Source organism: Erpetoichthys calabaricus, chromosome 17 (assembly GCF_900747795.2).
Source record: "Erpetoichthys calabaricus chromosome 17, fErpCal1.3, whole genome shotgun sequence".
NCBI lineage: Eukaryota > Metazoa > Chordata > Cladistia > Polypteriformes > Polypteridae > Erpetoichthys > Erpetoichthys calabaricus.
The window spans coordinates 26,054,176-26,068,513 of record NC_041410.2 but is presented as its reverse complement, the minus strand read 5'-3'; the positions used below and the strand labels follow the sequence as shown (position 1 = coordinate 26,068,513).

At 40.0% G+C, this 14,338-nt stretch overlaps 1 protein-coding gene across 1 annotated transcript in view; it reads right to left on the bottom strand.

The window, feature by feature from the left end:
• Positions 1-14,338, bottom strand: part of LOC114668132 (IgGFc-binding protein-like) — a 139,863-nt gene that overhangs the window by 31,769 nt on the left and 93,756 nt on the right. Inside the window, exons 26-29 of the mRNA XM_028823762.2 lie at positions 10,833-11,400; positions 9,612-10,210; positions 3,164-3,731; positions 1,254-1,453 (exon numbers count right to left, since the gene is read on the bottom strand). Coding sequence (XP_028679595.2) covers positions 1,254-1,453; positions 3,164-3,731; positions 9,612-10,210; positions 10,833-11,400 — 1,935 coding nt within the window. The remainder of the gene's footprint in view (positions 1-1,253; positions 1,454-3,163; positions 3,732-9,611; positions 10,211-10,832; positions 11,401-14,338) is intronic.

Below are 14,338 nucleotides of genomic sequence, written 5' to 3'. Positions count from 1 at the left end.
AAAACCATCAAGGTTGTGTTCCAAGAGCAGCTTGACAAACTCCTGTGTAGATTCAGCATGAAACAGATCCAAAAGATTACACTCCTCAGGACGAGCCTGAATTCTTAGACAAGTTCTCAGCTGAACAACAAACTGATTTCAAAGCCTAAGAGGTCTGTTTGACCTTAGGTGAATGCAGTAGTGTATATTAATGAGCTGATAGGAGATGATAATAATAATAATAATAATAATAATAATAATAATAATAATAATAATAATAAATGACCAAAGCTCAACTCAAGGAACCCTTTAGGAGCAAATAAAATATATCATAAGATATAAGATGCCAAATTCTGAGCAGGTTCATAGGGGTCTGGAGCCTACCCCAGGAAGCATGGGGCACAAAGCAGGATCAATCCCTGGACAGGGTGCCAGCCCATCACAGGGTGAGCACAGAGACATGAGCACAGCATAGCCAATTTAGTGCCATCATTCCAATTAACCGCCATGTTTTTGGACTGCGGGAGGAAACCCATGCAGACATGGGGAGAACATTTACACTCCAAGCAGAGAAGACCTACGACATAGACCCTGGTTTTCATGCTACGAGGCAGTAAATTATCATTATTCAGATGTTGTTGGGTATTTATGTAGCAAATTAAACAATATGTTTTACCAGGCACCTTATTATTATTAAAAGCAGGCAGACTTACAAGTTGTTAAAATAGTGAACACTAAACGAAGACAAGCCTCTGAAGTGCTGTAACATTGTTTCCAAGACAAATTCATTTTAGTGACCAATAAAAATATTATATCTGAAAGAAGTCACAGAACTCATGATGCACTTTAATTTCTGAAGCAAAGTCAGATTTTCATTATGATGATCATTATTCATAATAATAGTAATATGTGTAGTGGTATAGTGAAACTCAATGTATATTACAAATATAACCTTTGTATGTTATGTAAACTGTGATGGAATGGTGCCCTGTGGCCTACTATGCTATGTCTTGTGCTGCCTAGACATGCTGCAGTGCTCCAGTACCCTGAACTGGATTAAAGTGGAAGAAGTATAAAATGTTGTGTTAAATTAAGGAAAACCAGTCTCTTTATGAAAACATTTTTGGGCTGCAAATATAAATTTTAACTCCTTGTTCCACCCATGCCCAGTATTCCCACCAGGTGTATTGCCCTCAATTTTCTGTGATGTATTCATACCCCAAGAAAGTGTGAGCTGAATACAACAGGCAAAGAAAACGAAAATGCAAACTTACCTTGAAATATTTGTCATTGTAAAAGCAGCCACAGTTTTCAATGAGCACACACTTCTCCCCATTAAAGAAGTACCCGTCATCACATGCACATCCCTCAACACAGACTGCTGGGCACCAGCTTATTCCTGAAACAGCAGCACAGGAGGTATCACAGGATTGTGCACAAAGCTCGTAATGGCTGTTTGCAGGACACTTTATTGCTGAAAGAGACGAAGAGATAAAACAAATGAAAACATCTTTATTGATATATACAGTTATAAACTGTATTTCCTTCATTTCTAGATAACAGGTGATTAGCAGTATAGCAAATGATATGAAAATCTCATCCATCCCAAGATACACTCATACAATATAATGTCAATGAATACTGAATTTCTGCAATGTAGAGCTTATATCCATGTTAAAAATTGTGCTATTTTTGTCATTTTAGTCTTCGTTTGTGCTCAGTTTCCTTTCCATTGTGAGACAATTGGTTCATATTATTGGCAGATGCTGGAGTGCTCTAGTGTGCTGGTAAGTGTTTGCATGTACAGTATGTATCTTCAAAAAAAAAGCATTGGATATCATAATCATAGTTTAAATTTTTTACAGCTCTGATCAGAGCATGTCTTATTTTATACTGTCATGATGGATTAAAGATTAGAGCAACAGAGTTAACAAAAACTGATATTTTTCTATTCAACAATGTATGTATTAGTGAATATTTGCTGATTCAAATTCAAACACACTAGATTTGCAGATGATTAGAAACAACATGTACAGCTGCAAATGTTCATTATTAAAAAATATTTAGCACCTTTTTATTAATCTAGACATTGCTTTTAGTGAATACTTGGATAGATTTCTTGTATACATTTAATACAATAATACACTGAAATGAAAAAATGTAAATGTCTTTAACTTAGAGGTTATGTTTAAATGTAATATTTTGTTTAGTTTTTTGTTTCATACTTTCTGTTAGTGTGAATTTTTTTTTATTTTAATTATTTTCCATCCATTATCCAACCCGCTGTATCCTAACTACAGGGTCACGGGGGTCTGCTGGAGCCAATCCTAGCCAACACAGGGCACAAGGCAGGTAACAAACCCCGGGCAGGGTGCCAGCCCACCTCAGGACACACACACACACCAAGCACACACTAGGGGCAATTTAGGATCGGCAATGCACCTAACCTGCATGTCTTTGGACTGTGGGAGGAAACCGGAGTGCTGGGAGGAAACCCACGCAGACACAGGGAGAACGTGCAAACTCCACGCAGGGAGGACCCGGGAAGCGAACCCAGACCTCCTAACTGCGAGGCAGCAGCGCTACTAAATAAGTAATAATAATATTATTATTTTTTTACATTTATATAGCACTTTTTCTCAGTACTCCAAGCACTTTACATAGAGAGTAGGGAGCCACTTCAACCACCACCAATGTACAGCATTCACCTAGATGATGTGACGGCAGCCATTTTGTGCCAGAACGCTCACCAAGCATTAGCTATTGGGTGGTTAAGGGGAGAAAGAGATGGCCAGTTAGAGATGGGGGGTGATTAGGGAGCCAGACTGACAAGGCCAAGGTGGGCAATTTAGCTTGGACATTAGGATACACCATGTTCTTTACGAAGGGATCTTTAATGATCACAGACATCTCATCCATAGGACAGTGTCATTTTTATAGCACAATTTCTCCATCACTACACTGGTGAATTGGGATGCACACACTTCCCACAGGGTAAGTGTACCCTTCTGATCTCTCTAACACCTCTTTCACCAGCAAGTCAAGCTTTTCCTAGTTGGTCTCCCTTCCAAGTCCTGGACGGGCCCGAACATGATTAGTTTCAGGTGGATGACCTGTTTTGAAGTGCAGGTGATATGGCAGCTGGCCATACATACATAACACATGAAACATAATAAATACATACAGCAAAAAGATGGAGTTCTCCATTTCTGAATATTCACACCGGCTTGCTGGCAGTCTGTAACGTAGGCCTGAACGCTATTGCAAACTATGTTTAGGTCTCCATTAGACATGCACATGTCAGACACACAGTCGCTGAAATAGCTTTCTGGGTTAATAACTGCAAAACAGGCATCTAGCGGTCCTGTAGAACTGATGATGAGACCGCAGTAATTAAGATCTTTGAAGATGGCTTGTTTGTCAGTGCTACACACAGGACAGTTTCCTTCACTGCAGCCATCGTCACACACTACGTCAGGAATGTTGATTTTCCATGCCCCGCCAAACACTCGAGCATTTGATGCCAGGGAGCCAGTAGGCAGCTTGAAATCATCCTTCTTCTCAATGTTGAAATTGCCACAAAGGCCACACATCTTGTCTCGATAGTTGCCAGGAACAGTAACAGTGACGTGATAAACGAGGTCATAAGTGACTATCAAGCCAAAATCTGTTTCAATGATGACGTTGACTCCATTCTGGTAGGCACGGACATTTCCCACTTTGACTGGAAGGTTAAACCAAATATCATTGATCTGTGAAAGAAAAAAATCCAGGGTTTGGTTATCAGAGTATGTAACAAATTAAATTTAAATTTTAAATTTAAATTAAATTTAAAACATTCACCTCAAAGAATGTGTAGGATTTTTATATTATAATAATGAAGTGATTTCAGCTCAAAAAAATGAAAATATAAGAAAATTATAAATTACAAAAATGTACTGGGTAATGGAATTTGCAGTGCAAGAGTTGTGTTTAAATTTATGCCTTTCTACCTGTGTTTGCATGTTTTTCTCCATGTACTGCAATTTTCCTTGCAAAAGTCAAAGATATTAAATTAATAGGAGACCCTAAACTAGGCCGTGGTTGAGTGAGTGTGAGAGTGCCCTGTGAAGGACTGGTACTTCTTTGACTGTTGGCTTCTGTCTTGAGCCCAAAACTGCTCTTGGAGGCCCTTGCTCACTTGGGACAATATGGACAATATAATGAGGATTCATTCATTTATTGATCCCTTTCAAACCAATTTCACTAAAGGAAGTGAAAGCTGTATTATATTATATTATCCATCCATTTTCCAACCCGCTGAATCCGAACACAGGGTCACGGGGGTCTGCTGGAGCCAATCCCAGCCAACACAGGGCACAAGGCAGGGAACCAATCCTGGGCAGGGTGCCAACCCACTGCAGGACACACACAAACACACCCACACACCAAGCACACACTAGGGCCAATTTAGAATCACCAATCCACCTAACCAGCATGTCTTTGGACTGTGGGAGGAAACCGGAGCGCTTGGAGGAAACCCACGCAGACACGAGGAGAACATGCAAACTCCATGCAGGGAGGACCCGGGAAGCGAACCCAGGTCCCCAGATCTCCCAACTGCGAGGCAGCAGCGCTACCCACTGCGCCACCGTGCCACCCTATATTATATTATATTATATTATATTATATTATATTATATTATATTATATTATATTATATTATATTATATTACAGTGCATTCGGAAAGTATTCACAGCACATCACTTCTTCCACATTTTGTTATGTTACAGCCTTATTCCAAAATGGATTAAATTCATTTTTTTCCTCAGAATTCTACACACAACACCCCATAATGACAAAGTGAAAAAAGTTTACTTGAGGTTTTTGCAAATTTATTAAAAATAAAAAAACTGAAAAATCCCATGTACATAAGTATTCACAGCCTTTGCTCAATACTTTGTCGATGCACCTTTGGCAGCAATTACAGCCTCAAGTCTTTTTGAATATGATGCCACAAGCTTGGCACACCTATCCTTGGCCAGTTTCGCCCATTCCTCTTTGCAGCACCTCGCAAGCTCCATCAGGTTGGATGGGAAGCGTCGGTGCACAGCCATTTTAAGATCTCTCCAGAGATGTTCAATCGGATTCAAGTCTGGGCTCTGGGTGGGCCACTCAAGGACATTCACAGAGTTGTCCTGAAGCCACTCCTTTGATATCTTGGCTGTGTGCTTAGGGTCGTTGTCCTGCTGAAAGATGAACCGTCGCCCCAGTCTGAGGTCAAGAGCGCTCTGGAGCAGGTTTTCATCCAGGATGTCTCTGTACATTGCTGGTCATCTTTCCCTTTATCCTGACTAGTCTCCCAGTCCCTGCCGCTGAAAAACATCCCCACAGCATGATGCTGCCACCACCATGCTTCACTGTAGGGATGGTATTGGCCTGGTGATGAGCAGTGCCTGGTTTCCTCCAAACGTAACGCCTGGCATTCACGCCAAAGAGTTCAATTTTTGTCTCATCAGACCAGAGAATTTTCTTTCTCATAGTCTGAGAGTCCTTCAGGTGTCTTTTGGCAAACTCCAGGCGGGCTTCCATGTGCCTTTTGCTAAGGAGTGGCTTCCGTCTGGCCACTCTACCATACAGGCCTGATTGGTGGATTGCTGCAGAGATGGTTGTCTTTCTGGAAGGTTCTCCTCTCTCCACAGAGGATCTCCGGAGCTCTGACAGAGTGACCATCGGGTTCTTGGTCACCTCCCTGACTAAGGTCCTTCTCCCCCGATTGCTCAATTTAGATGGCCAGCCAGCTCTAGGAAGACTCCTGGTGGTTTCGAACTTCTTCCACTTATGGATGATGGAGTCCACTGTGCTCATTGGGACCTTCAAAGCAGCTGAAATTTTTCTGTAACCTTCCCCAGATTTGTGCCTCGAGACAATCCTGTCTCTGAGGTTTACAGACAATTCCTTTGACTTCATGCTTGGTTTGTGCTCTGACATGAACTGTCAACTGTGGGACCTTATATAGACAGGTGTGTGCCTTTCCAAATCATGTCCAGTCAACTGAATTTACCACAGGTGGACTCCAATTAAGCTGCAGAAACATCTCAAGGATGATCAGGAGAAACAGGATGCACCTGAGCTCAATTTTGAGCTTCATGGCAAAGGCTGTGAATACTTATGTACATGTGCTTTCTCAATTTTTTTATTTTTAATAAATTTGCAAAAACCTCAAGTAAACTTTTTTCACGTTGTCATTATGGGGTGTTGTGTGTAGAACTCTGAGGAAAAAGTGAATTTAATCCATTTTGGAATAAGGCTGTAACATAACAAAATGTGGAAAAAGTGATGCGCTCTGAGTACTTTCCGGATGCACTGTATATTATATTATATTATATTATATTATATTATATTATATTATATTATATTATATTATATTATATTAGCTGTGTAAGCCCGTGCTGTAAAAAGCACAGGGTCCTAGAAACTATTGAAATTGTCAGAAAAAAATTGAAATGTAGAGATGTCAGGTAATTGAAAGGAACTACTCTGGGCGTCTCTCTCCTAGGAGGATTTGTTTTGCTGACGTGCTGGCTTTGCTTGTGTTATTAGCGGCTAAACGAGTTTTTTGTTTCCTTGGAGGCGGAGCCCTAACCCCGACTCCACCTCTAACTTCCTGGCTGGACAGACACACACACTTCCACGGGTAGACATTTATATATTATATTATATTATATTATATTATATTATATTATATTATATTATATTATATTATATTATATTATCCATCCATCCATTATCCATATTATATTATATTATATTATATTATATTATATTATATTATATTATATTATATTATATTATATTATATTATATTTTCATGAGCTTGCACTGGATACATAGGTTTGAAAACAGTTCGATAACAAATACATTCACTCTCAAACCCACTTGATCCATTTCAGGGTGCAATGCCAGGAGTCTATCCTGGCAAAATTTAGTACAATGTGAGAAGCAACCCCAATTTGGAAGTTATATAACAGCAGCATAATTTCAAGACTTCCATGACTATCCCTCATTATTGATCCTTTTATCTTCTAATGGATTTAAGAACAAAGCAAAGGTCTTGACCTGTTTTTTTTCTCTATTCAGTGTTTCTGCCGCCAAGTTAAGAACTGAAGCTGTTGTTTCCTGTGTTTAGAAATATTAGAAATATGTTTCATTCAACAATTTTAGCGTTTGTGTTCTTGTCAATGAATTCATTTTAAAGTAAGACATTGCAACTACAAGCCTAATTTTTACAAAAACACCACTGTTGTGCTACCTTGGCAACCTTTGAGTGTTTGTACTGAAAAATAATTCCCTCATTCTTTCATTATAGGTCATTTCCTGCAGACAGACTTGTAGCTCTTCTGTTGGCCAAACTAGAGTTTAAAGTTGTGGGGGCCTGCTGCCTATGCTGGCAGGTGAGAGTCAAACCTGGATGACTTGCCAATATATGCCTTATTATTCATTGGTATAATGTTCTCAATAACAGACTGTACTGTGCTAGATCATTAATGTTAATGGCTTACCATAGTTTTCCTTGCTGACGATAAATGGGTTACTTTTGTATCCAAGTAGATGCATACTTTAATTACCACAGACGGATTACAGTCCATAACATTCAATGGCCTTTTAAACACAGGTATGCAGTAAAGTGAAACTCTTACCTGTATGTGCTAATCAATATTCTACTTTCGAGTGCCATGGTTAGTGAGTGTATGTGCCGTACCTTAACATTTCTAACTTCCTTAGATGATGCACTATATGGCTACATGTGTGTGGACACCTGACCATCATACCTATCTGAACTTGTTGGCTTTCCACTCCAAAACCATGAGCTTTAATATAGAGCCAACCGTTTGCAGCTATAACAGCCTCCACTTTTCTGGGAAGGCATTCCACAAGATTTTGGAATGTGGCTATGGGAATCTATGGCCATTCAACCTAAAGTGCCTTTGTTGGGTCAGGTGTTAATGCTGGACATGACGACATCCCTAGCAATTCCAGCTCATTCCAAATATGTTCGGTAGGATAGAGATTATGGTTCTGTGTAGGCCACTAGAGTTCCTCCACTCCAAACTTGTCAAACCATGTTGTTATGGACCTGGCTTTGTGCATGGTTTACAGTCATCCTAGAACAGAACAAGGCCTTCCTGAAACTATTGCCACAAACTTGGAAGTTCACAATTACCTAAAATGGCTTTGCATTCTGTACAATTAACAATACCCTTCACTGTAACCAAGGGGCCATGCCCGCACCTGGACAAGCAGCTAAAGACCTTTGATCCCTCCTCTACCAAACTTTAGTATATGCATTATATAATGTTCTCCTTGCATCTGCGAAACCTAGATTCATCATCAGGGTGCCAGATAGTGAATAAGGATTCATCACTTCTGATAACTTGTTTCTACTGTTCCATTGTACAATAGTGGTGTCATTTGCACAACACTGACACTTTGCATTGTGTATAGTGATCTTATGTTTTGGGGTAGCTGCTCAGCCATAGAAACCCATCTCAAGAAACCTCTGATACACAGTTCTTGTGCTGATGTTACTTCCAGCGGTAACTTGGAACTCTGCTGTGACTGATTCAACAGAGTATAGGTGATATTTACGTGCTATGCACTTCACCTTTTGGCAGTACTGCCCTGTGAGTCTGCATTTTCTGCCACTTTGTGTTTGAGCTGTTGTTGCCCCTATATGCTTCGACTTCACAATAAAAACAATTAAAATCGACCGAGGCAGATCTAGCAGAGCAGAAATTGTGCATACTGAATTATGGCAAAGGTGGCATTCTATTACAGCGTCATGTTTAAAGTCACTGACCTCTTCAGTATGACCTGTTCTGCTGCCTCTGTCCCTCAAAGAGGTTGCACAACTATGTGCTTGATTTTATGTACCCGTTAGCAATGGGTGCGGCTGAAACACCTGAACTCAGTAATTTGGAGCAGTGTTTACATACTTTTGGCAAAATAGTGTACATCAGTGACTGATATTTTTATAATTTGAAAAATTTGATAAGATATTATTCTACCATTAACATTCTATAATATTACAGAACTAACCTAATACATTTGAATTGTACAGCGGTACATATGTTATGGGCCATAATTGAGTTTTTTAGTGGTTAATGAAATAGAAGTAAATTTTATATTTCCTCCGTTACTTCATAAATGATTAAATAAAATAAATGTGTTAAGTAGATTTTGACATACAAATAAATAGGCTATATGTGTTCTTGCCTTGTATGGCTCGTCATATGATGGGTGCAGAAGCACACTCTAAACAGTGCAGGCACCCAATCCCCCACTCCCCTTCTCAACCTGAGGTTATCGAAATCTACTGCTCTTTTTTCTTATAATAAGTGAAAATTATGTTAAAAGATTAAGTAATCATCAAGGATTAAAATTAATTAATACCAATAACAATAAATGTAATACCATTTTAAAAAGAAGTTTTCAAAATCTTCAAAATCTACAGTTTTCTACAAAAGAGGAATCTCAGGTATCTTAAATGACGCAGTACACTTTACATGTGGAAGGTTTTGGTTGTTTGTTCCATGCCTTTTATTTTGGAAATGAAATAAAAAAAGATTTGAAAAAATATTTTTTTTCCTCACCATAAGTCCAGGCCGATTGTTCTTCAGAATTAAGGTATTGCCAAACACCTGTACAGCGACCATCTTGGTGACCGACACTTTGCCGTTACCATACATCTCATTTTCCAAGTCAACAGAGAACGACTGTAGTGCTGGATTTCCTTCAATGTGGCAAGATTTCGTCAAGGTGTACGTGCAGGTGCCTTGGACGTCAAACTTTAAGCCATCAAAGGAGATGTAATGTGAGCCCCCAGAGACAGAGCAGACACCTTTTCCTTTTGGGTGACACTTTCTCACTCCTCCCTCCACCTTGCACTCCTCATTGGCACCACAGGAGAACTTCTTACAATCAACCTTGCCATTCTGCTGACATGTGCACTGATCCTGGCAAAGACCACTGGGGAAGAAGACTTCACCAAGCTTGTAGTACTTCTCGTTGTACAGACAACCACATTTTGATATGGGCACACAACAATCACCACTGAGAATGAAGCCATCGTTACAGGAGCAGCCTTCCTGACAAAGGGCTTTGCAGCCCACTGGTGAGTTTAGGCCATGGCAGGTTGCTGGGCAGCCATCGGCACACACCTCATAATGGCTGTTTTTAGGACATGTGAGAGCTGATAAAAGAAGAAAAATGACAATAAGTGAAAATCTCTTTTCATGGGTGGCAAGTATTTAGCAGTCATCAAGTGATTTATGAGAATTAAACCATTTTATTTTCGTAATATAACATAACATTACTAAACCCGCTTAATCTAATTAAATTAAAGGTCATATGGGTCTAGAGCCTTTTCCCACCACTACTGCATGCAAGGCAGGATCCAACCACCAGTCTGTCATAGTACCCATTCAAACATATGCTCACATTGACATACTGCCAACGTGGAATTGCCATGACATAACATGAACATGTATGGGAAAAAAAAACCTGGAATAATATAACGTCACACTTTTAAACCAACTTAATCTATTTCAGGTCTGCATGAGGGGGCAGAGCCTGCCTTGGTGCCACTGGGTGCAATGCAGTAAACAGCTTTGGAAAGGATGCCAGTCCTGCTCTGTCAGAAACCTTATGTTTATGTTCATTCTGCACAAAAAAACATGAGATTACATTTTTTTTTTTGCCTATCACTTTAAGCTGCACGGGGTGAGTCACATATAAAAAAACTATCATTTTTGAGTGGAGTTTTCCTTAAAACTTTATTTGAAATGATATGAAAGGAAAAAAAAGCAACTCACGGCAGAAGGTATCTTTCCTCCAAGGATAGATGGTAGCCCCAGCGTGTTGGCAAGCTGATGTGTAGGCAATAATCGCCTGGCACAGGACGGATTTCACTCCTTTGTAGAGGCACACATCATACACACAATTTTCAAAGTAGCCAGCAGGGTTCACCTTGGCATGGCAGTCCCGGAATGGACCACTGGGGTCTTTAATGATGCCGCAGTAGCTGTCGGTTTCATACTGAACCTTTTCAGTGATATCACAATTTGGACATGTACCCTTACAGCCTTCCACACAGCCAGGAATGTCTGCCACACGCCAGCTCTGGCCGAATTCTGTGGGGTTGCTGGCAAGACGGCCATTTTTCATGACCATGTCATCTTCGTTCTTGCTGTTGTAGTTTCCACAAAGGCCACAGACAGCTCCAGAATAACTGCTGGGTAAAGTCACTCTGACCACACTACTGAAGTCAAAGGTGACCTTTAGGTTGAAGTTGGTTTCAATGACACCAATGTTTCCGCTGAGATACATCATCACCCGATTATTACTGCGATAGACTGGCAGGTTGAGCAGCTCATCATTCACCTTTTAATAATACAAAATAAATAAATAAATGCGTGATCTAAACAGAGAAGAGAGAGAAGGAGAAAAGGAGCACCCATTGACATTTAATACTTAAAGGTGGCTTAACCTAGAGGATGGGATTGAAAATGCTTGGTAAAACTGAAGTTGGAAAAGGGATAAAAAAGATAAAGGGTCGTATTTGTACTTCTAAAATTTATATTTTTTATTTCTTACTATATTGAGAAATTGTTCTGTGTACTGTACTGTATTGTATTGACCCCCTTCTTTTGACACCCACCGCACGCCCAACCTACCTGGAAAGGGGTCTCTCTTTGAACTGCCTTTCCTAAGGTTTCTTCCATTTTTTCCCTACAAGGTTTTTTTGGGAGTTTTTCCTTGTCTTCTTAGAGAGTCAAGGCTGGGGGGCTGTCAAGAGGCAGGGCCTGTTAAAGCCCATTGCGGCACTTGTGTGATTTTGGGCTATACAAAAATAAACTGTATTGTATTGTATTGTATTGTATCCAGTGCTGCAATAGGTAAAGGATAGTGCCCAGAGCTCAAAACAGTAAATGACACTGTCTAATGCTCAAGAAGATAAAGGGCAGTCTCCACTGCTCTGTTGTCATGTTAAATTATAAAATCTTATTTCTTATTTAGTTACTAAAGAGGATGTCATAATAATGTAGCATTCAAAAAACTAATTTTAAATTGGCACACTTGTTTTAAGAAACAGAATAAGTATGATAAATGCATATATATATATATATTATATATATATATACTGTATATATATATATTATATATATATATATCCATCCATCCATCCATTTTCCAACCCGCTGAATCCAAACACAGGGTCACGGGGGTCTGCTGGAGCCAATCCCAGCCAACACAGGGCACAAGGCAGGGAACCAATCCTGGGCAGGGTGCCAACCCACCGCAGGACACACACAAACACACCCACACACCAAGCACACACTAGGGCCAATTTAGAATCACCAATCCACCTAACCTGCATGTCTTTGGACTGTGGGAGGAAACCGGAGCGCCCGGAGGAAACCCACGCAGACACGGGGAGAACATGCAAACTCCACGCAGGGAGGACCCGGGAAGTGAACCCGGGTCTCCTAACTGCGAGGCAGCAGCGCTACCACTGCGCCACCGTGCCGCCCTATATATATATATATACTAGGGGGGGTTTGTCCCCTGCTCACTTCGCTTGCCAATCCCCCTGCCTGTGCTACGCGCCAGCAACTTTGCATCTCTGCTGCTCACATATGTGGATTTCACTTTCACCAAACAATAAAACTTTTAATTCTCATTGATAGGCCTTTTCAATGGGAAGAAACACTACTTCTCCCTGATGGCAACACAAATTAGACAATCTACAAGTCTCTGAGTTAACGTTTAAAGCCAAACAATATATATATACTTCTGTCATAACACCTATGTCCATATATTCAATCTCTTTTCACTTTTACCTTTTCATCAATATCGCATTGAATTTTGATTCCATGTTTGGAATCACATCGTGATAACGCAACGTGCCCATGAGTGAATATTGTTTCTTTCTCTCTACACGAACTGTGTCTGAAAATAGCATTCACACATATGAGAAATGATTAAACCATGTGTGTGGTTGTAAATGTTTTAGATGTGGGCAGGACTTTTCCAAATCTCTTTGCATAAAGTCTTGTCTCACGAGGCTTGAAATTTTCACTCGTGGGATTTCACTTTCACCAAAAAACAAATCTTTTAATTATCGCTAATACGCCTCTTCATTGAGAAGAAACACTACTTTTCCCTGAAGGCAACATGAATTAGACGATCTACAAGTCTCTGACATAAAGTTTAAATCCGAACAATATATTCGATCTCTTTTCACTGTTCTGTCATTTCACCGAGTAATAACTTCTGTTTGTTAGCACTAATGTTATCTTTACTATCATTTTTTTGAGACTTTTGAATTTTCGTACTTCCATTATCTCTAACCTGCTCTGCATGTGTATCTCGCCAAACATTTTTGAATTCTTTACGATGTTCTACTTTGTCATCTACTCTTTGTCTTTTATTTCCGGTCCTGAGCGTGGTTAAATCTCTTGGAACAAAGTCTCGTCTCGTGGGACATGAAAGTGTCTTTCTGAGAAAGTCACGTCTCGTCTCTTTTCTCAAGATTTTTTTATTTTAATAGAGAGATATAATGACATAGAGGACTGGATGCAGACAGACTAAACAGACAAACATATAGCAAAACTGTTTAATGATATCTAGAGTTCTGCTTTATTTTGGCACAGAAAAGTAGTTTTATGATGCCAAGTCCTTACGGATGATGACCAATGTTGTGTGGAGTTGTTGCTTTGTTGTTGCTCTGGGTTAAAGTGGAGGATTCTTCATGCGTTGGAGTGCACTCTTTCTCTTTGCTGCATGACCCTTGTCAATGCTGTGCTGCTGCTTCCTCAGCCTGCCTTCTTCTGTTTTTTTTCCTACCAGTTAGGGAAAACCCATTGCTCATTCTGACCCAAGAGTTTAGATGCTGAAGTTCCCTTCTTGAACTAATGGTTTCTCAACCTTGTCAGACTATTGACACACATATTTGGCTTGACAGACTGGGTCTCAGCTTCAGGTTCAGAGTATAATCTTTTCAGCTCCGGTCGAGAGGGCTTCTCATAACCTCTTAGGATTCAGAAGGACATTTTACATAATTCCCCATCCCTGAGAGAATCCCCAAGGAGTTCAATGAGTATCCAGCAAATATCTCAGAGAGCTTCTTCAGGACAGTGCAAAGAGAGTTAAGGGAAGGTTAAACCTTCTCCCGATTGGATTAAAGTTTCTTCCAATTAGACAATCAGTGTTTTCTAATAGGCAAGTTCTTCTGTCCATCTCAGTTTTCAACCCTTGAATTATAGGTTTTCTCCTTGCTTGATTCCATTTCACACATTCTGGCTCAAAAGGTCTTCAG